At 40.7% G+C, this 24,196-nt stretch overlaps 1 protein-coding gene across 7 annotated transcripts in view; it reads left to right on the top strand.

Moving 5' to 3' along the window:
* The first annotated feature begins 9,568 nt into the window (after nucleotides 1–9,568).
* PRKAA1 (protein kinase AMP-activated catalytic subunit alpha 1) overlaps nucleotides 9,569–24,196 on the top strand; it is a 33,880-nt gene continuing 19,252 nt past the window's right edge. For 3 of the 7 annotated variants that reach the window (XM_081826059.1, XM_081826058.1, XM_081826054.1), the window contains exons 1-2: nucleotides 9,601–9,724; nucleotides 10,946–11,069. Coding sequence is in view for 2 of the 7 variants with exons in the window: in XM_006733333.3 (XP_006733396.1) it covers nucleotides 9,598–9,724 (127 nt within the window). In the remaining 5 variants the exon portion in view is untranslated. Of the gene's footprint in view, nucleotides 9,725–10,243; nucleotides 10,264–10,945; nucleotides 11,078–24,196 lie in introns of those variants that run through there. The other 4 variants (XM_006733333.3, XM_081826053.1, XM_081826056.1 and 1 more) reach the window with 3 other exon arrangements.

Genomic DNA, 24,196 nt, shown 5'->3' with positions numbered 1-24,196 from the left:
TTTTTTTTTTAAAGATTTTATTTATTTATTTGACAGAGAGAGACACAGCGAGAGAGGGAACACCAGCAGGGGGAGGGGGAGAGGGAGAAGCAGGCTCCCCGCAGAGCAGGGAGCCCGATGTGGGACTCGATCCCAGGACCCTGGGATCATGACCTGAGCCGAAGGCAGTCGCTTAACCAACTGAGCCACCCAGGCGCCCGCCAAACAACCCTTCTTACCAAAAGGCCAGGCATAGGTAGTGCTAATCCCCGAGTAGTGGGTTCAGAACCCTGTCAGCTTGTAGAATTATTCAAATAACTAATCACATTCTTCACAGGAACCAGGAGGCACCCCACCCTATTGATACTACAAAGCCTGCCTTCCGAAGCCACTGGTCATTCATTCTGTTCCTGAGTGCGACCCCTGCGTGGCCCTGAGTGCTATGTTGTGCCCCTTCCCCTAGGTTGTGAGTGTATGTGACCAATAGACTGCTGTTGATCCATCTGTCCTGTGTTGGGTGTTCTGCGGTTTGACCATCTTCATAACCTTAGGGAGTGAATTCCTCCCTCAACAACAAGGTGCATAGGAGATTAAAACAAAGGTTGGGGCATCCCAGGATGGAGTGCAGATTGTGACAACAAAACCCATTGGTATTATACCTGTATAAAACGGCCTCACTGAGGAGAGTGAAGGGCAAAGGTGCTTACCTAAGGAAATGGTGGAGTCCAGATTAGCACTTGGAAATGAGGGGGAGTCTATAAGACTAAAGACAAAAGGAACTGCACACAAGCACTGGACTCAAGTTGATACAGCTGTTATCCAGAGGGGTAGGGTTAACAATCCTGATACTTCCATAAACATATACATTACCCTGAGCAATTAAGTAAATGATTGTAGATAATGGAAGCTAGGTTTCTCGCTGTTGGGAGTGGGAGTTTACAGGTAAGCAAAGGGAAGAGACTAGGATAACCCATGTAGTAATGGATTAGAGTCGGTTGTATGCAATCATGTTTATCTTATTATAGATAGGGGCAGTTCTACATATAGAAATATTTAGGGGCGCCTGGGTGGCTCAGTTGGTTAAGCGACTGCCTTCGGCTCAGGTCATGATCCTGGAGTCCCGGGATCAAGTCCCGTATCGGGCTCCCTGCTCGGCGGGGAGTCTGCTTCTCCCTCTGACCCCACCTTTTGCTCTCTCTCTCTCATTCTCTCTCTCTCTCAAATAAATAACTAAATCTTAAAAAAAGAAATATTTAGAGATATGGGTACATTTATTGGTTAGCATATACACATATATTTCCTTGCTCTGTCAGCCGAGAGGGTCTAGAAGTAATGACACTCCAAACACCAAATCTTGGGTTCTAATACCATTCTCCAATAAAAGTAACCAGGATACCTTGGAGAAATGGCTGATCCTAACCCTGGGGCAGGAAATATACAAGATGAGCCTGGAACATCTCGTAGTGCCAGAAAGTAAGAAAGTGCTAAACAAAAAACCAATAAAAACGACATTGATGGAGGTATGTCAAAAGGATATGGGAGCTAACTGAAAAAGCACCCACTGATCAAAGCTGAAACAATTTGAGCAAAAAAATGAAGGGAGTATTGGATTATAACCCAGTTATAAAATAACTATTTATGAGTCCACACTGCTATAAATGATGGAATAAATGAATAAATGGGAGAGAAGAGGCAAATCTCCTGTGAAGAATGACAAATAATTTATGTGGCTAGTACACCCTAAAGGAGGGGTAGCATAATTCTCCAATACCTAAGTGTGGGCTCTGGTTAGTGATTCCCTTCCAAAGAATACAGAAAGGAGTGCAGTTTGGAAAGAAAGAAAAAGAGAGTAACTTCACAGTAGAAAAACCTGACAAACACAACCTTTGACAGGTAATTGAGGTCAGTGACAAACCATATGGACAGTATGAACCCTTGATATGATGTGATTAAAATGGACCATTGTCTGTGTTCTTCCTCCCAAACCCATAACATCAGTCTAGCCATGAGAAAAACCAAATTCTGAAAGGAAGGCATTCTACAAAATATCTGACCAATACACCTCAATACTGTCGAGGTCATCAAAACCAGGAATACCTGAGAAATTGTCACAGCCAAGAAGATCCTACAGGGACAAGATAACTAAATGTAATGTGGTCCTGGAACAGAAAAAGGACATTAGGTAAAAATTAAAGATATTGGAATGAAGTGTGGAGTTTAGTTAATGATAATATATCAATATTGGCTCATTGATTGTTACAAATGTACCACAGAATGTAAGGTGTTGGGGCACCTGGGTGGCTCAGTCATTTAAGCGTCTGCCTTCCACTCGGGTCATGATCTCAGGGCCCTGGGATCAAGCCCTGAATTGGGTTCTCTGCTCAGCGGGGAGTTTGCTTCTCCCTCTCCCTCTGTGATCTCTCTCATTCTTGCTCTCTCTCAAATAAATAAATACAATCTTAAAAAAAAAAGAATGTAAGGTGTTGATAATAGTAGAAACTGGCTATGGAGTATATGAGAACTCTGTACTATCTTCGCATTTTTTCTGTAAAGCTAAAGCTGTTCTAAAAAATAAAATCTATTAAAAAAAGCATCTTGGGGGGCACCTGGGTGGCTCAGTAGACTAAGCATCCAACTCCTCATTTAGGCTCAGGTCATGATCTCAGGGTTCTGGGATCGAGCCCCATGTCAGGCTCCACACTGATCATGGAGCCTTCTTGAGATTCTCTCTTTCTCCCTCTGCCCCTCCCCTCACTCGCGCTTTCTCAAAAAAAAGAAAAAAGAAAAAAAGAAAAGAAAAAGCATCTGGGAACCTCAAAGAGTAATATTTACCTTAAAGTAAATAACAAATAATGGAGGAATAAGGAATTTAGGGGAAGGAAAATATGATAAACCCAGGGATAAGGTTAGAACACTAAAGAACAGACCTTCAGTAACTACATCTTTGTTAGAGGCAGGCTGTAAATTTGGGAGAGCTGAAGTGAAGAGGGTTTGCACATCTGTTTCTTACAGCATCTCGTCCATTCTTACAATACACCCCTGCTCCGAGGACAGAATGGCAGTGCAAGCCCAGAGAGAGCTAAGCCAGGCCACTGCATAGGAGTCACTCTGTAAGGGGTACTACACATCTCTGGGGTGCCAAAATATCACTCAAATTTTTATTTACCTGAACTCTTCCTGGAAAGTGGTGGTAAAAAAGAACCACTTTGCTAAATCACTTGGGGTGGGATAAGAGCTCGCCTGCTCCAGAATGCATGCTTAGATGGACTGTTGACTGCTGTCTAAGAAACGAGGGTTTGGTAACAACAGGGTCTTTGCTCCCCGGGACACTGCTCTAGCAATCCTCTATTCTGTGCCTTTCCACTTAGATAAATGTCAAACAAAAAAAATTTTTTTAAAGATTTTATTTTTTTAAGTAATCTCTACACTCAACATGGGGCTCAAACTCATGACCCAGAGATCAAGAGTTGCACGCTCTTCTGACTGAGCCAGCCAGGCACCCCAATGTTGAACGAATTTTTAAAGAATATTGTTTTGAAGGGAACCAAACAACTAGTCTGAATAGAGAGACAAATTATTAGCTCATTCAAGGTACCTGAGTATTTATCAGCTCCTTTTATTACCAAATTGAGTAAAAGCAAATCTAATAGCAACCAGAAACAGGACAGTTCAATTACTAGTCTCTCCCTGATAGTCTCAAGGATATTATTTCCTTTAGCTGATAAGAACAGGGCAGCAAAGTTTAGATTCACATTTTTTGGTGAATGAATACACTTTCTGCTGCTGATCATGGATAGATCCACATGCCTGATACTCAGAGAATCAACTAGGAGGAGGGCAGGGTTGACGTTTTCTCATTAATAGTAAGCCAACCAGGATCAACCAACCACCTGTACATAGAGATAGGCCAAGGGAGTCCTCACAAAGAGTACTAAGATTTTCCCTAGAAAACAGTTCTGTGCCCAAATCTGTAAGGGTAATTGAAGCTTAAAATTTGTCATGAGAGTGTTCTAAACATTTTTGCCTAAAAAGTTTCTAATTAGGAATCATCTACTCCAGTTAAACAGGGACAATCATCCACAGACTAATTTTAATCACTGTAACTTCTTGGGAGCTTCTAATATAAATTGACTGCTCTTTTTTCTGTCTCTTCCATAGACTTATATTTCTTCTGGACCCTTCTAATTATCCATATTCTCTAAGTAAGTCTTCTGTCCTTGGATCCCTTAATTCTATGAACTGGGGAGATCTCATTCTTTTACCTTTCTTTGGAGTAACAGACCTGTATTACCAGTATCATCCTGGATATCTTTACCTGAATGTCCCTTAGATGCCCTAATGTTACAAATAAAATTCATTATTTCTATGAATCTCTCTTCCCCATCCCCCCAATAATCCCTCCAGAGGTAGAGAGGTAACTAAGATTTCTTCCTCACCCTCTCTGTCCACACCAATCTCTGTATGTTGCTAATTCCATGTCTATGTCTTAAGCTTTTCCTCTGCATACATAGTGCCTATCTCATTTCTTAACCAGATCTCCTGTTTTTTATCACCACTTTGGTCTTGCTGTTTTCCAATCCATCCTCCACACTGAATTCAGAGTTTAAAATTTTTTTCTAACAGTTAAAGAGTTTTTGACTCTATAATATATGCATGCATAAGGTGCAAAACCAAAAAGTTAAGAAGGTACACAGGAAAATCCTGCCCCTTGCACCTGACTTCTTGATCACCCCTTTCCCTTACCAAAGGCACCCATAGCCATCAGTTTCTTTGGGAAAGAGAGTAATTCTAAAATGCATCTACTTCACGTCTTCTGTGGCTCATCACTCTATAACGTCCAAATTGAGAAGTACATATGAGGCTTTTCAGGATTTACTCCTGTTTCTCTTGTTTCTTCTAACAAGTCCCTCTGTACATCCAGATTTCATCCCCTGTAACTAGTTTGTTCTTCCCTGAAAAGCCAAAAGCTTCTTTCCCTCTGTGATTTTGCATATGCTCTTCCCCTACCTGGGATGCCTTGTTCCCCAAGTTTCCCCACGCCCCATGCCATCCTTCTTTGAGTACAGTGCAATACCCCTTACTATTCCCCTAAATATATTCAAGTTGAAGCCTTTATGGACCTCCACGGATAAAGGTTGTGCCCTCCCTTCCTGAAACCCTTTCCAAAGGACATATATAGGGGGTTCCTGGCTGGCTCAGTTGGTGGAGCATGTGTCTCTTGATTTTGGGGTTGTGAGTTTGAGCCCCATGTTGGGTGTAGAGAGTACTTAAAAATAAAATCTTAAAACAAAAAGGACCATATATGTTTTTATTGTAGCACCTATCACATTGCTTTGCCATGTTGAAGGCAGTACTGTGTTCCTTTGTTTTTTGAGTCCTCAGAGTCCAGCAAACTAATACTACTTGTTGTTTAATAAATATTGAGTATTAGTTACAATGTAACTACAACTAAGCTAAGGACACATTAGGCTGCATTAACAGAAGTGTAGTACTTAGCATTTTTAGTTCTGGCCACTATATTTAGAGAAAGAGATTGAAGAAGTATAATACCCACCTGACAGTGTACAGTTTACTAACACTGTGATGGCTTAACAAGAAAAGACCAAGAGGATGCACAGCTCCCATAGACTCTCTGAAGGGCCACAGAGGAAACAGCTGACAGTCACTTAGCGTCCTCCTGAGACCGGAAGTTCTCCATCAGGGTGTTGGGTCCCTGTGATATGTCTTCACCCATACTGAGATGTACTGTGACTTAGTTGTACTAATAAAAGTTGAAGTACTGAAATCTGAAAACAATTTACCTTTCCCTCCCTCCTAAATTAGTGTGAAATCAAGGTTGCTTCTGTAAAGTCACTCCTGCCCACTTACATTCCAATATACTTTGCTTGAGATGGGGGTAGGGTTACAACTGATGGGTCTGGAATCTGGGTGTAAATCAATTTGCCTTATCTTCACTTCTACCGTGGGAGAGTGTTGAGCATGTGAAAACTATCTATCCTGGGTGGGAGGAATATAGAGAACTGTCACCCTAGACTATGAGCTCCTCAAGGGTAGGGACCATGAATCTTCATTTTGTATTTATCCACAGTGTCTGGCAGTGCTTGAAGAAAGAAGGGAGTGAGGGTTTGGGGATGGATCAATGGGAGAATGAAAGGAAGACAGGGTGGAAGAAAATGTGACAGAAACTTTTTTTTTTAAAGATTTTATTTATTTATTTATTTGACAGAGAGACACAGCGAGAGAAGGAACACAAGCAGGGGGAGTGGGAGAGGCAGGCTTCCCTCCAAGCAGGGAGCCCGATGCGGGGCTCGATGCAGGGCTTGATGCAGGGCTCGATCCCAGGACACTAGGATTATGACCTGAGCCAAAGGCAGATGCTTAACGACTGAGCCACCCAGGCTCCCCTGACAGAAACTTTTTTTTTTTTTTTAAAGATTTTATTTATTTATTTGACACACAGAGAGAGATAGTGAGAGCAGGAACACAAGCAGGGGGAATGGGAGAGGGAGAAGCAGGCTTCTTGCCGAGCAGGGAGCCTGATGCGGGACTCGATCCCAGGACCCCGGGATCATGACCTGAGCTGAAGGCAGACGCCCAACGACTGAGCCACCCAGGCGCCCTGACAGAAACTTTTTAAAAGGAATGAAGGATAGAGAAAAAGCAAAGGATTAAAGGAAGCTTATCATTTACCTTCTTAGAAGCTGTTAATTGAATTTAGTTTTTTTTTTTTTTTAAGATTTTATTTAATCATTTGACAGAGAGAGAGACAGCGAGAGAGGGAACACAAGCAGGGAGAATGGGAGAGGGAGAAGCAGGCTCCCCACAGAGCCGGGAGCCCGATGCGGGACTCGATCCCAGGACCCTGGGATCATGACCTGAGCTGAAGGCAGATGCTTAACGACTGAGCCACCCAGGTGCCCCTTGAATTCAGTTTTTAACTCATCATAAGAAAAAAAAAAAAAAACAGCAATAAAAGCTGCTTAAACAGAGATTTTGGAAGACCAAATAAGGTGACCTCTAAGTTCCTACTCAATCCTTTGATCTAAGATTCTAGGTTTTATTTCCCCAACAATGCTTTTGAGTGAATAGTGGCATTTAATGAATATGTATTGAATAAAACTATAATCTAAAATATTAGAACAGAAACAAACTGATGTTTCGGTTAAAAAAACTTTATATTAGGGCGCCTGTGTGGCTCAGTTGGTTAAGCGACTGCCTTCGGCTCAGGTCATGATCCTGGAGTCCCCGGATCGAGTCCTGCATCGGGCTCCCTGCTCGGCGGGGAGTCTGCTTCTCCCTCTGACCCTCCTCCCTCTCATGCTCTCTGTCTCTCATTCTCTCTCTCTCAAATAAATAAATAAAATTAAAAAAAAAACTTTATATTATTTTCTTAATTGGGTTTTCATAGTTTCATGAAGCTCATGAAGAGCTTGGCAATTGGTTTGTAAAATTCAGCTTCAGTTTGCTCCTTTGTAAGATGCTCTGTGGCTTAACCACGCAGGGCTGAGGTACCTTATGACTTTTTTCTTTTAGGTTAAAAGAAATAACAGAACTTTCCCAGGTCAAACTCTAGACACGATGCAAATTTAAAATAAAGTAAAGTAATTTAAGATGATACTTCATAGTAAGGTGCTTTTTTTTTTTTCCTAAGAGAATTCAGTAAGCTATTTCTGCTTCGTAGAGTTCTAAAATGTCTGGGCTGCAGAAACTCACAAGGCAAACAAGTAAAGGTGAAGAAACCAGAGAGCAAAAATTAAAACGGTGACCACTGCCCAACCCCCAAATGTGTCAGTAATCAAAGACTTCTTAACTTCATGGTCCTTCAGACTATGTGCAGTCCATAATACAATAGCAACTGATTATCCAAGGCTAGTTGTAACTGTTGTAATTCTAAGCTCAAGCTTTTGCTTCTCTTGCAGTGCCTTGCTTGGAACAAAGCAGTACTTAATGCATGTTACTTTGATTTCATAAACAGAAAGTATCTAAAAATCAGAGGAGCTGGGTAACTTTGCTTAGGAACAAAGAGGATAACATTTTTAGTCTTACATATATACATATATTTTTAACTTTATTTTTTTAAAAGATTTTATTTATTTATTTGACAGAGAGAGCGAGAGAGGGAACACAAGCAGGGGGAGTGCTCGGATGGAAGCCTGCCTCTCCCACTCCCCCTGCTTGTGTTCCCTCTCTCGCTGTGTCTTTCTCTGTCAAATAAATAAATAAATAAAATCTTTAAAAAAAAGGTTTGTCACATTTTCTTCCACCCTGTCTTCCTTTCATTCTCCCATTGATCCATCCCCAAACCCTCACTCTTTTCTTTCTTCAAGCACTGCCAGACACTGTGGATAAATACAAAATGAAGATTCATGATCCCTACCCTTGAGGAGTTCATAGTGGGAGTGGGAGAGGGAGAAGCAGGCTTCCCGTGGAGCAGGGAGCCCGATGCGGGGCTCAATCCCAGGACCCTGTGGACCATGACCTGAGCCGAAGGCAGACGCTTAAGGACTGAGTCACGAAGAGTTCAACTCTTTGCCCATTGACACTGGCCCAAATGCTATGACACTGCAAATCATATCTTGTTTTTTTGTATAGTTCATTTTGCCCATGTCAGCGGAACACAACTAAGTAGTGAACTGGCTTAAAAATTTAATACAAATAATCATACTTTCTCTACTTCCCCTGTAATACGGCACATCCCATTTGTATAGATAATAGACTAAATTTTACTCATTTCAAGTACAATAAATATTTGTCGATTGACTTGGTGTTTGCAAATATAAGCCTTGTTTTCAGTTCAAAGTCTACATTTTATCGGTAATCTAAAAATATTAATTCCTATCTCTGTAATATCCCATTCCTGAGCACACGTACGTTCACAATATTCCCAAACTGCTCCTTCCAACAGAGCTTGCTTGGGAAGGAAATTTCAGAAAAGCATCCATAAGGAGGAAAGCTCGACAACGCTGCTAGAGCTGTCGAGGTGACCAATAGCAACTTACTGGTTCAAATAACAACAACAACAACAACAACAACAACAAAGAGCAAGGGGGGATGGGTGGAAAAAGGGGAAACTCCATCGAAGATGTAAGTGACAACTCCCAGTGGCTTTTAGATTCCATCCGCACAGGGAAAATGAAAAGGTTAGAAAACAGTGACAGGGCGGTGTCCCCTGCTATGATTCAATTCACGCTGCACTAGTAACCAGCCACACAACTGCCTCACCCGAGTGGGCTTCCTCAGTGCCCAACTGTCCCCTCGGAATCGCAAGGAGAGCGGTACCCCTCCCCAGGAGTAACGATTAGGGGAGATCACTGCTGGCAGAAACTCCGCCACAGAGGAGAGTGGCAGCCGAGGGGCTGCCCTCTTCGGCGCGCAGGTGGGCGGGCGCCCCAGGCCGAAACGAAGCAGCGCGAGGAAGGGGGGGGTACCGGTGGCTCTCCCAGCGACCCCTGCCCGCCCCGCCAGGGGGAGCGTCTGCGCCACGGCCGGCGGCGGGGACCCGGCGGGCGGCGCTGGGCGGTGGCTCGGCGGCGCGGCTGCACTCCCGCGTCCCCACCCCCCTCCCTGCCCGCCCCCAGCGCGGCCCTGCCCGCCCCCTCCGCCCCCTCCCGCGGCGCCATGCGCAGACTCAGTTCCTGGAGAAAGATGGCGACGGCCGAGAAGCAGAAACACGACGGGCGGGTGAAGATCGGCCACTACATCCTGGGGGACACGCTGGGGGTCGGCACCTTCGGCAAAGTCAAGGGTGAGGACCCCTGGGGCAAGGTTCGGCCCCAGCCCGCGATCCGGGCGACTTCCGCCTTTCGCACCTCTTCATCCTCCCCTGCCCCGGCGTTCCTTCTCTCCCAGGCTCGGCAGCCCCCGTTCTGGCTCCAGCGGGAGCGGAGTCAGAGGCCACCGCGGGACTGCGGCGCGACCCTCCCCGGCCGGGTGGGGGTGGGGACCGGTCGCCATGGCGACGGCGCCGCGGCCCGAGGGGCTTGCCAGTGCGAGGGGCGGGGATGCGGCGGTGCGAACTTCCCCAGGTGGGGCAGGCTAGGGTCGCGCAGCTGCTCCCAGCGCTGGGTGGGGGCGCCGGGGTCTCGGCCCGGAGCCTTGGGGAGAGGGCCTCTTGTTCGCTGGGGCTGTGCTCGCTCGTCTCAGGGCCAGCCCATCGCTTCCCTGGCAGTCCTCAGTATTGTCCGTATTTCCGTCCTCTTTAGGAGGTTCTCGACTTACCTGCCCGGGCTGGTTCTCAGGTGTGAAATGTGTCTCCCCGCCCCCCGCCACCACCTTCCCCAAAAAGTAAGCTTACTTTGGGGGTAGCTTAGAATTTTAAAAAAAGGGCCATCTCGTTGGGAAGGATGACTAAATTTTTTTCGGAGCAGTTAATGAATGTAAACTGGTCCGTATTTGCGATGCATGGTTTATGTTCTGAATGCAGACTCTGTGCCTTTAGTGTTTCTGAATTATCAGTTTTGCAGACTCTGCCAAACCTGGTAGGTAGTGCAGATGTTGCCTCCAGATAGTATTTATTAGCTCATTAATGTAGTTCGTTTCCATTTATTTTCTCAGGATATTTATGTTTTAATAATTTAGTGCACATCATTTGAACTTTTTTTCTTTAAGTAAAGTGTGGAATCTCTTACCCTTGTGTTTCAGCACAATATTCTGGAAATAACAAACTTGATCACCAGTCCACCAATTCTGGCACAAAAAAGTTTAATTGAAAACTTTGTGAGGCGTAAATATTTTTTTTCTTTAAAATATTTGACTTTGTTATTAGGGATGTAGAGGAAGGAAGCATGGAACTGATAAATATAATTCATGCATTGGTTTTGGATATATAATAAGCAATGACTTGCATATACTAAGCTCTTGGTAAATATTTGACTTGAAAGAAAAAAAGTTGTGAAAGTGTACAGTGAATTAACTAACTGAGCCTTGCTTTACCGGAGCTAAATAAACATTTTCTGATTTTATCTAGGGATGGAAGAGGAGAACCCTTCCTTCTCTTGCTCTTTCTGAGTCATAGAACTGGAAAATTGCTGTATAGCCCACAGGGAAGCAACTGCCTAAGCCTTCTTATGAAAATCAGCAAGGCCAACAATGTAAGAAAGTAAGAAGCAAATGCCAGAATAGGGTAATAAGAGCCATCAGGGTGGGTCTGTATTAGGTCAGTAAGATGTCTCTGTGCCCTTAAAATTATTTATCTTTGGCTATGTTGTCTCTTTACTTGTTAGCAATTACAAACTGCTTTACAAATATTTGTAAGAAATGCTCAGTAGTGCCCCAAAATAGTGATGACAGTCTTGATACCCTCACTCCTCCCAGGGTTCTGCTTGGATTAGGATGCTCATCATTCTATTAAAGACCTGTGCAAAGTCAGGTCTCATTTTCTTATTTGCTGGGTAGCTTTTGGCATGGCAGATAGGAAAGCAAGAGAAATTTTTCATTTTCTGGATTTGATCTGTGTTGTGGCTGTGACATGAATCCTTCCAGTGAGTGCTGTTCCTTAACCTTCGTTCTTCCACATGTGCCTCTCTTGAAGTGTTATACTGTCAAAGTCGACCTCTCCAAAGTATAGAAAAGCCAATATTCATCAAAGAATCACAGGTTTCATAGATAGGGTTAAATTTACTCATAAATACATTAGTTGATATTGGTCAAAATCCTCAACCAGTGCATTTTTAAGTTGTTAAACAGTTGGGATGCTTTCTGCTCCAAGTGCAGTAATAGAAAATCCAACTCAACCTAGCCAAGAACATCTCTTTCTGTGGTTCTTTCTCCAAAGCATGGAAGCTTCAGCATACCTCTCATGAGTGTCACTGGCTCATCCTGTCCCTGGGGCCAGGGATGCCATGTGCTAATTGGGTTAGGCTTGTGTTCCTAAGTAGGTACTAGCAAAGGAGATTGCATTACCCTTGGTGGAATATGGCCCACTGTTGAATGTGTGTGTGGTGGGGGCATCTTTTTCTGAAGAATTTAGTATGGAGAGACAGGATAAATATCTATACAGAATGGGTATTAATTGTTAGGAGAAAGGCGGACATAGCTGCTCAGTGAGCAGGCAAAAACAACTATTACAATGGTGATGTTGGTAACTTAGCCTTAATTTGACAAGAATTCTTATCAATGATATGAGTAATCATATATTTCAATGGAGATAATTTGGAGTAGATAGAGCTTTTAAAATTAGTTACACATTGGTAAATTTAACATAGAAAAGGAATCTAATAGAAGATATGATATTGATATGCAGAAAAATTCCCAATATGATTTTACATGCTTAGAAGAAATTTAATTTTGGGGGGTGAAGGCGATTAAAAATTCGCAGTGATTATTTTGTTTCCTACTACAGGCTAAAAAAGTCACTTGGTAACCTAATGATACCATTGTGAGGAGAAAGTTTAAACAGGCTACTAGGGTTGGTTTGGGATTATGCTTGAATTATCTTTTATTATTCCCAAGTTATCTTTTTTTGCCCCCCTGGTTATCAAGGTGTTAGCCTCTCCTCCCTTGCAGGGTCCACGTGCCTTTCCCCAGGTATAGCAATTATAAAAGCATGGATGAAAAGAGAGTCATGTTTCTATTGCAGTAAATTAAAATGGCAGTTTTTATTAAGTTTTCCAAGAGAAGAGAAGACAGTTTTTTTAGTGGTGTAGGTGGTCTTCAGCAAATAAGTTGTTTATACATGCAACCTATTTATTAAGTTGGTAAGTATTTTTCTACATAAAACTGCAATTTCAGGTAAATAGGTGACTATTCTCTTTGTCTTATTTAAAAATTTCTTTAAGGAGGGGGTTCCTGGCTGGCTCAGTCAGTAGAGCATGCAACTCTTGATCTTGGGTCATGAGTTCAAGCCCCCACATTGGGTGTAGAGCTTACTTAGGAAAAAAATCTATATGTTATATAAATATGTATATATCAGCATGGGTAGATCTCAAGTTTATAAGGTTAGGCCACAAAAACCAAAGAAGTAGAACATGTACTGTCATGTTATTTATATAAATTTTTAAATCCTACAAAAACACCCAAACATTGCTAGTGAGAGTAAATTGTTGCCGCCTCTATAGAGTGTGACAGTATTTATTAAAGTTAACCCAGCAATTCAACCTCTAGGAATTTATCTTATAGATATACTTGTGTGTGTATGAAATAATGAGTTATTCATTGCCATATTATTTATAAATACAAAAGGTTGGAAATAACCTTTGTAGTAGGACAGTAGTTAAATTATGGCTATCCATACAATGATATACCTTGCAAACATAAAGAAAAAAACAAGAGACTATATATAATTTAAGAAGCAATTTCCAAGGTGTATTTTTAAGAGGAAGAATAAGGGGGTAGTAGAACAAATGTGTATAGTATACCTACCATTTGTGTATAAAAAATAGGGGCAAATAAGGTATTTAAGTGTAACTACTTGCATATATATATGGAGCGTCCCTTTAAAGATAAACATGAAACAGTTACATTAGTTGTTCAGAGTGGGGGAACTAGGTAGCAGGGGGACATTTCACTGTATATCTTTTTGTGTTGTTTAATTGTGCAGTGCAGGTATTATGTATTCAAAAGAATATATAAAACTAAATTTGTAGAAATAAATGTAGGGAAAACATTGTTACAGTATTGTTTATGGATTCATACTCTAGGGGAAGATAAAGGAGAAGGGGATCTGGGAGGAGGCATACAGAGCTTCACTTGCATCTGTGATGTTTTATTGCTTAAGCTGGTGGTGGGTGGAACATGGGTATTTGGTTTGCCTTTTGGGATGCCTGAAATGTTACATTAAGAAAACCTGCCTTTCTCAGATTTCCACTATAGCTTTTAAAGCTCATCCTTCTCCAGGATTAAGGTATTTCCCTTATACTTCTAGAAGTGGGATTTTTTTTTTTTTTTTAAGATTTATTTATTTGAGAGAGAGAGAGAAAATGCACAAGTGGGGGGGAGGGGCAAAGGGAGAGGGAAAGAGAATCCTAAGCAGGCTGCACGGCTAAGCATGGAGCCCAACTGCAGCTCAGTTTACAATCCCAAGATCATGACCTGAGCCAAAATCAAGAGTCCTGTGCTTAACAGACTGAGCCCCCCAGGCACCCCGGAGTGAGATTTTTTTTTACTCTTTTAATTTTATTTATTTATCTTAAAGATTTTATTTATTTATTTGACAGAGAGAGACACAGTGAGAGAGGGAACACAAGCAGGGGGAGTGGGAGAGGGAGAAGCAGGCTTCCCGCAGAGCAGGGAGCCTGACGCGGGGCTCTATCCCAGGACCGTGACCTGAGCCGAAGGTAGATGCTTAACGACTGAGTCACCCAGGCGCCCCTACTCTTTTAATTTTAGAGCGGGAATGAAATAGGTGATCAGAGTATCTTCAGGAGATAATTCTTTGTGGCACCTCTTTCCTATTTAAAATTTTCTCTTTCACAGTATGATCTTGTTTCACTTCATGATTATATATCTGATTAGAAGAGCATTTGTTACAGTGTTCTACAGGTAGACAAAGTTCCCTTTGGAAAGCAATAACAGGTTGTTAGCTAGTAGTTGACTAATCCAATGTTCTTGTGAGGGAGACATTGTGAATTTTGGTAACCTTTGCTGTGGGTGACCTACAAGTCTTCCGTGGCAGAAATACTTGTCTTCCGTTTTGTTCAGAAACAGTATCATGGGGTGCATGGGTAGCTTAGTCGGTTAAGTGATCGACTCTTGATTTTGGCTCAGGTCATGATCTCAGGGTTGTGAGATGGAGCCGCACATTGGGCTCCGCACTGTGTGTGGAGCCTGGTTAGGACTCACTCTTTCCCTCTCTCTCTGCCCCTCCCCCCCCTCACACTTGCTCTCTCTCCAATAAATAAATAAATAAATAAAATCTTTTTAAAAACCCAGTATCTTAGCACTACTGTAAAACAGTGACAGTCTGCAGAGTAAGATTTTGAGCTTTGGAAAGGGGGCTGGTTCTCTTAATGCGTATTCCTGACAGGGTCTGCTTGATACTCATTGATTCTATGGAGCAGCAGTTAATTTGGCTGCAACTAAATTTAGTCAGTAGAGAATCCTTTGCTTAGTTTTGAGAAAGCAGTTCAGGGTTTGAGGTTTGATATTGTGCCCAGCTCCCCCCCTCCCCCCCTGCAATTTTCTACTGCATATTGTTGGTGGGGTAGAGTAGATAGGCCATAAGACTTGGAGTCAGAAGGCCTATCTCAACTTGATCACTTAATAACTTTACTCATCAAGTTACATAATCTCTTAGAGCCTCATAATTACCTATATCATAGGTTTGTTGTGAGGCTCAAATGTGATAATGTGTTTTTTCCAAGCTGTAAAACACTGTTTTCTTTTTTTTAAATATTTTATTTATTTATTTGACACAGAGAGAGAGAGAGAGACACAGCAAGAGAGGGAACACAAACGGGGAGTGGGAGAGGGAGAAGCAGGCTTCCCGCGGAGCAGGGAGCCTGATGTGGGGCTTGATCCCAGGACCCTTGGATCATGACCTGAGCTGAAGGCAGAAGCTTGACGACTGAGCCACCCAGGTGCCCCTAAAACACTATTTTCAAAAGTATTATGTTCCTGGAATTCGGATATTGAAATGTGTTGGTAATTGGGTTCAAGGCAAAATAACTGTTCCTATAATTAAGGAAAAGAACAGATTATCATATGATAGCTTTAAATTACCAAGATTTTGCTGGGAAGAAAGAGGGAGAAAGATGATACTCAGAAGGGCTATTGCCTGCTCTGAAAGAGAAAATATTTGAGCCATCAGTGTTGGGACATTACTTGAAAACTTTGGAGGGAAAAGTCTGTGTCCAAGTAAGAGAGGTTAAAAATGTTTAATAGGTTTCTTTACCAGGCAATCCAGAGCCATTATTGTGTTAATATGCATAGCGGGTTTTCAAAAGGGAGAGCATACATCCTTTCCTAGACTTCCTTGCTTACAAAGTCTTTTTCTGTGTGTGTAGAGGCTTCAGTCCTAGTATTTCGTAGAGCGTAATTCTTAAAATTCATTGTGATAATTTTAGTTTTATGATTTTTCTAGCCCATAGAAAATTAGAACATTGGAGAGGGGGCTGTAAAAGTTGACTCCTAATAGGCTGTGAGGGTGAGACAACTTCAAAAAGCAGAAAACTGGGGCACCTGGGTGGCTCAGTCGTTAAGTGTCTGCCTTTGGCTCAGGTCATGATCTCAGGGTGCTGGGATCGAGCCCCACATCGGTCTCCCTGCTTGGCGGGAAGCCTGCTTCTTCCTCTCCCACTCCCCCTGCTTGTGTTCCCTCTCGCTGTGTCTCTCTCTGTCAAATAAATAAAATCTTAAAAAAAAAAAAAAAAAAACCCACCAAAAAGCAGAAAACTACGGAGCTGGAACATAATACCTAGGAGCAAGAAGTCCTATCCAGCTAACTCCCACAGATGTCACTGTGTGAGGGCACAGGGGAGTAACTGATACTCATATAGGTGGACATTTGCTTGGTTCTCAGTCATTATGTACAGCGTGTTCCATTTAAGAATTCTTGGGGCATTTGTAGTGCAAATTAGAAAACTGGTTTTCAAAAAAGATTACTTTTGTTAATTTTAATGGTGAATATCATATTTTAGAAAAAAACTGTTTTCTAGGGCTGCAATCACAAAGTACGACAAACTGGGTGGCTTCAAACAACAGAAATTTATTCTCTCCCAAGTTCTGGAGGCCAAAAAATCCCAAATCAAGGGATTTGTAGGGTTACACTCCCTCTGAAGGTTCGTGGTGAGAGTCTGTTCCTTGCCTCTCCAGCTTTTGGTGGCTCCTGGTGTTCCTTGGCTTGTGGTAGCAAAACTCCAGTCTCTGCCTATGTCTTCCCATGGCTTCCTGTGGGTGTGTCTGTGCTCTCTCCTCTTCTTATAAAGGATACCATTCATTAGATCTAGAGCCCACTCTAAATCTAGGATGATTACGTGAACTTCAGATCCTTAACTGATTACATATGCAAATACCCTGTTTCCACATAAGAGCACATTCTAGGTTCTGGTGGACATGAATTTGGGGTGCAGGGGCACTATTCAATCCATTACACTTGTCATTTTATATGCTTTTGGTTTTATGTTCTTGTTTTCTCCCTTGTAACGCTTTAATTTTTGAGAAACTTCTATTTATTTTTTTAAAGATTTTATTTATTTATTAGAGAGAGTGAGAAACAGCATGAGAGGGGGGAGGGTCAGAGGGAGAAGCAGGCTCCCTGCTGAGCCGGGAGCCCGATGTGGGACTTGATCCCAGGACTCCGGGATCATGACCTGAGCCAAAGGCAGTCGCTTAACCAACTGAGCCACCCAGGTGCCCCTAATTTTTGAGAAACTTTTAAATTGATCTGGTAGAATGAATAAAATGTGTTCTTGGTATCTTGTTTTAAAACATTGAAATTGGGGCGCCTGGGTGGCTCAGTCGGTTAAGCGATTGCCTTCAGCTCAGGTCATGATCCTGGAGTCCCAGGATGGAGTCCCAGGATCGAGTCCCGCGTCGGGCTCCCTGCTCGGCAGGGAGTCTGCTTCTCCCTCTGACCTTCCCGACCCTCCCCCCTCTCATGCTCTCTCTCTCTCAAATAAATAAATAAAATCTTTAAAAACAAAAAACAAAAAAACATTGAAATTGATATGAGGCAGGTTTTCAGTAGACTGAATTAATTTTCTCATATAGGATAAAGATCATAGTAGCAGTGCCAGGCATATAGTAAGTGCAGTACTCAACTATTTCTTAAATGAATGAATGAATTTTTAGAATAATTTTTACTGGTATGGGGCAATTCAGTCTATTATTCTTTTCAAAACTATGTAGGGGTACCTAGGTGGCTCAGTCGGTTAAGTGTCCGACTCTTGATTTTGGCTCAAGTCATGATCTCAGGGATCTCTTCCTGTTCCTCAGTTACCTGTAAAGTGTTACTAATAATGTCAGTCTTCTGGGGTTGGTTAGAGTTAGAGCATCAGTAGGTTTGGGCATAAAGTGGGTATGTCATGAATATTAATTACACAGTTGTGTATCTTAATTATGTTACGTGTTATAAATCAAGTCGATTTATGTTTTTAAATAACCTGATTTAAACTCAAGTCTGATTAGCCTGTGTTTTAGCTCTGTGCTCTTGTATGACTGACTAAGTGTTCCTGTAGTTTTTAGATAGTAGGTGAAATCACTGTCAAGGATTTGGTGCTAAGTGTGTATGTTTAGCAATAATATGTTGAAAATTAACCAAAGTCAGGGAAGGGTTGAACTTTGGAAGCTAGAAATCTCAGGATTGGTGGTGCTGGAAGGGGGGAGGATGGGGCAGGTTGTGGAATTGAAGCTTATGGGGATGGGAGCTAGATGCATAGAAATTATAGCTATTATTTAGCACTTATTAGGGCTTGAAGGAATGCTACTGAATCTAAGTGGATAAGGAGGACAAATCAAAGAGCTGAGATAATTGGCCATATGTGGATTAAAGCAGAAAATTTAGGGCTGATTAAATAGTGATGGGGGCAGATTTGGGAGCAGTGGAAAATAAATAGCTCTAAATAGTGATAGCCACCATTTATTTATCAAGCATTTACTATGCCATGAAAAGTGCTTTACAAACCCTACTTCATGCATTCCTTACAGTCACTCTTATATGGAGTATGTGGTATTCTTATTTTTATAGACAAATGAATAGAAGGTTGAAGTAATTTAACTTGCCCAGGTCAAACATTAAGTAAACAACCTTCATACTGGAAAGAACCCAGGTCTGTGTTTTGTACACAGATTGCCTTCTCATGTAGGAGAATGGGGCGTTCAGCCCTATTTCTAAAAAAGGTGAATCTAACACCTATCATTTTTTTTTTTCTTCCCTTTCAGATATTTTAATTGTAAAGAATATAAAACAGTAAGTAAAATTTGAAAAAAATCACTGTAGAATAACTATTTTCATTTTAGCACATTATCATTGTCATATAAATATTTTTGATATAGCTAGAAAATGTAGAATGCATATATAATTTTTGTGTGTTCTTTTCATATTTATAAGAACATTTTCTATAGTCTTATGAGAAAGTCTGTTATGTTGGAATAGCAAGGTATTAAACTGTTCTCTGAAATTGGTCATTTAGGTTATTTGCCGTCTTTGTTCTTAAATAAGACACTATAATAAAAACAATTATGCACATTTAAAAAAAAAATTTATTTAGGGCACCTGGGTGGCTCAGTTGGTTGGGTGACTGCCTTTGGTTCAGGTCATGATCCTGGGACGCTTAGGGCTCCCTGCTCAGTGGGGAGTCTGCTTCTCCCTCCGACCCTCCCCCCTCTCATGTGCTCTCTCTCTCTCTCAAATAAATTAAAAAAAAAGATTTATTTGAGAGAGAGAGAAAGAATGAGTGGGGGGAGGGGCAGAGGAGAGATTTTCAAGCAGACTCCCATGTGGAACCCAACCTGGGGCTCGATCTCAGGACCCATGAGATCATGACCTGAGCCAAACCAAGAGTGGGATGCTTAACTTATTGAGCCACCCAGGTGCGCAATAATTATGCACATTTTTAAATCTACTTAATTCTAAGTTAAATTCTGAGTAAGGGAACTACAGATTTTTAAAAAAATATATTGCTCTTAATGCTATTCTAAGATACCAGTTCCCTTTTATTTCCCTAAAATGTTCTATTGGTATACCAGCCATGAAAAAGGAGTTAGTGCACTAATTTTCCCTTAAAAAAACAAATTGATCATGTACCCTGCTTATTTATTTACTTAATAGTAGTGTGTGTCTGTGTTTGTGTGTGTGTGTGTGAGAGAGAGAGAGAGAGAGAGGATTTGATTTCATTACAGTGGCTGTCATGACACCTTCCCCTCCCTTGCTACTGTTCAATTTTTGTTTGAATACTATTTATACAGTCATAGTTCTGTGATTTGTATTGCTTCAAAAATGAAGATATGCCTCTGTTTCTTCTAATTAATTTATAATTTGATGAAATGTTCATGTATTAGAAAAAAGTCTTCAGTTGTACCTTGATTGTATGGTTATTGATTTCATTCTATTCATTTAGCTTTCTCTTGGAGGGGGCTTCTATTATTCACAGGTGGAATTATACTCTACTCTCTATTGTGCATGAGTTGAATTTTACTTGATTCCCTGTTCTTTATCTATCACCATCCCTTGGCGCAAGCCAAGCTACTCATGCTGTTTGACAAAGTCCAAGTATAGGGGACGATCCTGAAAACAGGAGACTCCACAGCTGGCTCCTGCTATTCTCTTTCATTTTGTTTATGGCAATCTTTATAATTGTGGGAATATTTCTGGGCTGGCTCCTGCTATTCTTTTTCATTTTATTTATGGCAGTCTTTTAATTGTGGAAATATTTCTGGGGTTTCATGATAAAGTGACTACTCAGTTACGCCTATCTAAGCAATCATAATGAAACTAATTCCACGAAGAATTAGTTTCTATAGAACAAAATAACAAGACGGTCACACTCTGCCTAGCACCTTTCTCTTTGAGTACTGTTTTTTAGTTTTAGCGAAAGCCAATAAGCAGAAATCAATAAAGGTCATGTTAATCATTACAAAGGAAAAATGAAAGAAGGCTATGGCTGTAATCCAGAAAATGATCTAAGATTTGGAAAAACAAAAATAGCCTAACATACAAATAAAGTTCCTCCGATGTTGTCAGGAGGAGATGCTTGCAACCTGACCCTGTGTCTGTGTCTCCTCACTCGCCGACGCCGTCTTTCCTACGAGAGACCCACCCCGGCTGGAGCTGGACTCCAGCAATCCCTCTTTTTCTTGCTAATTTCTTCCTCATTTTTGGTATGTGTTCCATAAAATTTTCGGTCACATTTCTGCAACGTACTGCTTTCTAAATGATTTTAATTGTTCTGTTGTAAAATTCATCCTGCTCTGCTCTTATTTTGTAACTTCTGTATTTCTTTTTTTTAATTTAAAAGATTTTATTTTTAAGTAATCTCTGCCCCCAGTGTGGGGCTCAAACTTAGAACCCTGAGATCAAGAGTCCCATGCTTTACTGATTGAGCCAGCCGATGCTCCATAACATCTGTATTTCTTACCACCTTGTGATAGTTAATTTTTTATACAACATTCATGTAGTTCTTGGATGAGCATTATTAATGTCTATTCTTTTTGCTTTAGTCTTTTGCACTTTAAAACTTTTTGGGTTTTCTTACTTTACAGTTATTTTGGTCATCTTCAGAGGCCAGGAAGGTCCCAGGGACCAGGTTGCTTTTGGTTACTACTGTTTTCTGTGGCAGTGTTACTGGCATATAGTAGATGCCCAGTACATGAATGCATTTGAGAGAATGCTTTGAATCTCCTATTTCAGTTCCTTATTTAATGATAGAATATACATCTGGAGTTTCAGTAAGACCCAGTTGTTACTTAAAGTTAATTGGGGTTGAAATTCGGCTGAGCAGGGTGGGATATGAGGGAACTGTGGTTGATTTGTGATGAATTGGAGTTCAGTCCCAAATGGATTCTGCTTTCATATTCTTTCCAAATCTTTCCAAAGTCTGCCAGTAGTATCCAGTATTGTGGCTGTCCTAGTCTTGTTTCAGCTATGCAATTAATGAGAGGGTTTCTACTAAGCCATTGCTTGGAGATTTTGGGGGTAGTTGGGACAGATGAGATTACTACTTGTTCAGGTATCAATACACTAGGTCTAAGAAAGAAGATGCTTCCTGAATTGGGGTTTAACAGTCAAGTTGACTGCTCTTAATCGCATCTGATTGATATAGGAGATTGGAGAAAGCCTTATCAGAAATTAGAATGTGCTTCTAATTTCCACAGTCCATTTCAGCTACGATTATAGCTTTTTCTGGATCCCCCAATGTAAAATATCAATGTATATTTTAATGAGTTTTTGATGAAAGTATGTCCAGTGCATTCTTACTCTATCTTTCAGGAAACTTCTGTAATTTCTTAGCCGTGGATGGTTTTGAGATTAGTTGAGCTATACAAATGGTGGTTATAAGAAAATTTAGAGATTCCATTTACATTGTAGTAGTTTAAAAACTTTTGATTCTGTGACAATACTTTGGGTTAGGGTAGACTATGGTGCAGTTACACATTTGCTCACTTGCTGGAAAGATTTGTATTATAGAGGGATTGTGCAGGTTAAAGAATCTGGACAAAATGGAAGGTGAACTTCGGTGGTAAATTGTATTTTTGAAAAGGATTGAGACATACTCTGACTTAAATACTTTTCTTGGAGTCTTACTTAACAAAGACTTTTTTCTCCAAATGTGGAATATCTATATAACCTAACCTTGGATTTAATATTATTAATTAAAACATTTAAGGAAAGTAGCAAATGCTTAAAAAAATTCAAAATAATGAGGAATTACCCCATCTCCTGCCCCTCTCAAATGCTGGGGTTATGGTGGGGTAGAAGAGCCCATCACTCATTATCTTGGTTAGCTGGTGGGGGGAAAATGTTGAATTGTTGAAAACCATTGGACCTGATGATCTGTAGAGTTCTCTTTAGTTTCTAAAATTCTATGCTTTTTATTGTTATATCATCAAGAGCAAATATTAAGTGAGGAGCAAGCAATGAGTGTTTTGTCTTTTAGAAAGATAGTTTAATTATCTTGTTGCTCCCTTGCTTTAAAAACCTGCAGTGGTTCATAATCCTTGAGGGTTTTTAAAGGGTGGGCAGGCTCAACTCCATCCCAAATCCCAGATCAAGCGGGAAAGCTTGATTGGAATAATGAGGAAAAATTCTTTGTTTAAAATAATGTTTTAAACATAAGTTTAAAATATCAATGTTGAGTTTTCAACTTGGAAATAGTAAGAAGTATTGTATTAATCTGCTAAGGGTTTCCATAACAAAATACCACAGACTGAATGGCTTTAACAACATATTTTCTCACAGTCTGGAGGCTTAAAGTTTGAGATTGAGGTTTCAGTAGGGTTGGTGCCTTATGAGTTCTAAGGAGAGGACTCCTTAGCTTGCAGATGGCTGCCTCCTCCTTGTGTCCTCACACGGTTTCCTGCGTGTACCCTGTTGTCTCTCTGTGTGTCCAGATTTCCTCTTAGAAGGATATCATGAGTCAGGGTGGATTAGGACCTACCAAAACTGTCTCATTTTAACAGTCATTTCTTTAAAGGCCCTATCTCTAAATACTGTCATATTCTGAGACCAGGGTTAGGGTTTCAACATATGAATTTTGGGGGAGACACAATTTAGTACATAACAAACATTAATAACTAAGAAGGGATTTCTTACTTATCATTATCTTTGCTTTTCAGCTGGTAATTATCAAGATTGCCAGGGAGAGCTCTCAGCTATTAGTCTTACAAACTATGTTCTAAGTTAGAAGAGAACATTTTCTTCCTAAAAAGCTAAACCCCTAAGTCACTTATTAAAACAAAACTTGATACATATATATTTCAAAAAGTCAAATAGTGTTAAGAGGTATGGTATATTTATAAAACAGAATTCCTTACCCTCACTCTCAACTCTTTTCTTCTAGTATTTATTTCTAGTTGTTGTTTTTTTTTAACCTCTATATTTCTAATTGATCTATGCATGCATACAAGCTATTTCTTAATTCTTGTTGATGGATTTTTGTTGTTGTTGTTGACTTTCTATTATGGTACATAAGGATTTCAGTTCTCTTACACCTTTTCCTCTACACCCTGATTCTTCTAATATAATTATATCATACTTAAAAAATCCATATTTAGCATTTCATAATTGTGACTGTGTAAAAACTATTTGCCAAGCCAATACTGTGACTATTTTCTTTATTTATAATTTTTCCTGGAGTTATTAAATTACCTTGTTTTTTTCCATTTGCTTAGTTTTCTTTGAACCTGAGGCTATATTTCCTGTATCTTCAAATGCCTTTGTCAAAATCTCTCTCAATACAATATTCTGTACTTTGAAACCTGTAGGATAATTTATCAGTCTCCCCTTCCTGCAGCCATCTTGGATCCTCTATCACATTTCTGTCTGGATTTGTTGCCTCTAGGCCATCTACCCATCTGTTACCTAGGACTTTGCCTCATTACCATATTGGGGATTATCTTAGTTTTTCTCCTGTACTGGATCCCTTCTTTACTGGATATTATCTTCCTTGGTTTATTTTCCTGATTTTGATAGGATATATATTCTACAGTAGGTTCTAGAGGAAGGGTAAATAAAAGCTAAGTTTTGGAGACTAAATTCTGCTATCACCATTGATTATCTGGGCATAGCATTCAAAATTGAAAGAAAATCACTTAATTTTTTTAATTCTTTTTTTTTTTTTTTTTT

The sequence above is a fragment of the Leptonychotes weddellii genome, chromosome 7, assembly GCF_054177405.1.
Source record: "Leptonychotes weddellii isolate Sample4059 chromosome 7, ASM5417740v2, whole genome shotgun sequence".
Taxonomy (NCBI): domain Eukaryota; kingdom Metazoa; phylum Chordata; class Mammalia; order Carnivora; family Phocidae; genus Leptonychotes; species Leptonychotes weddellii.
The sequence above is the reverse complement of the archived record's forward strand: the minus strand, read 5'-3'. Positions and strand labels throughout refer to the sequence as shown.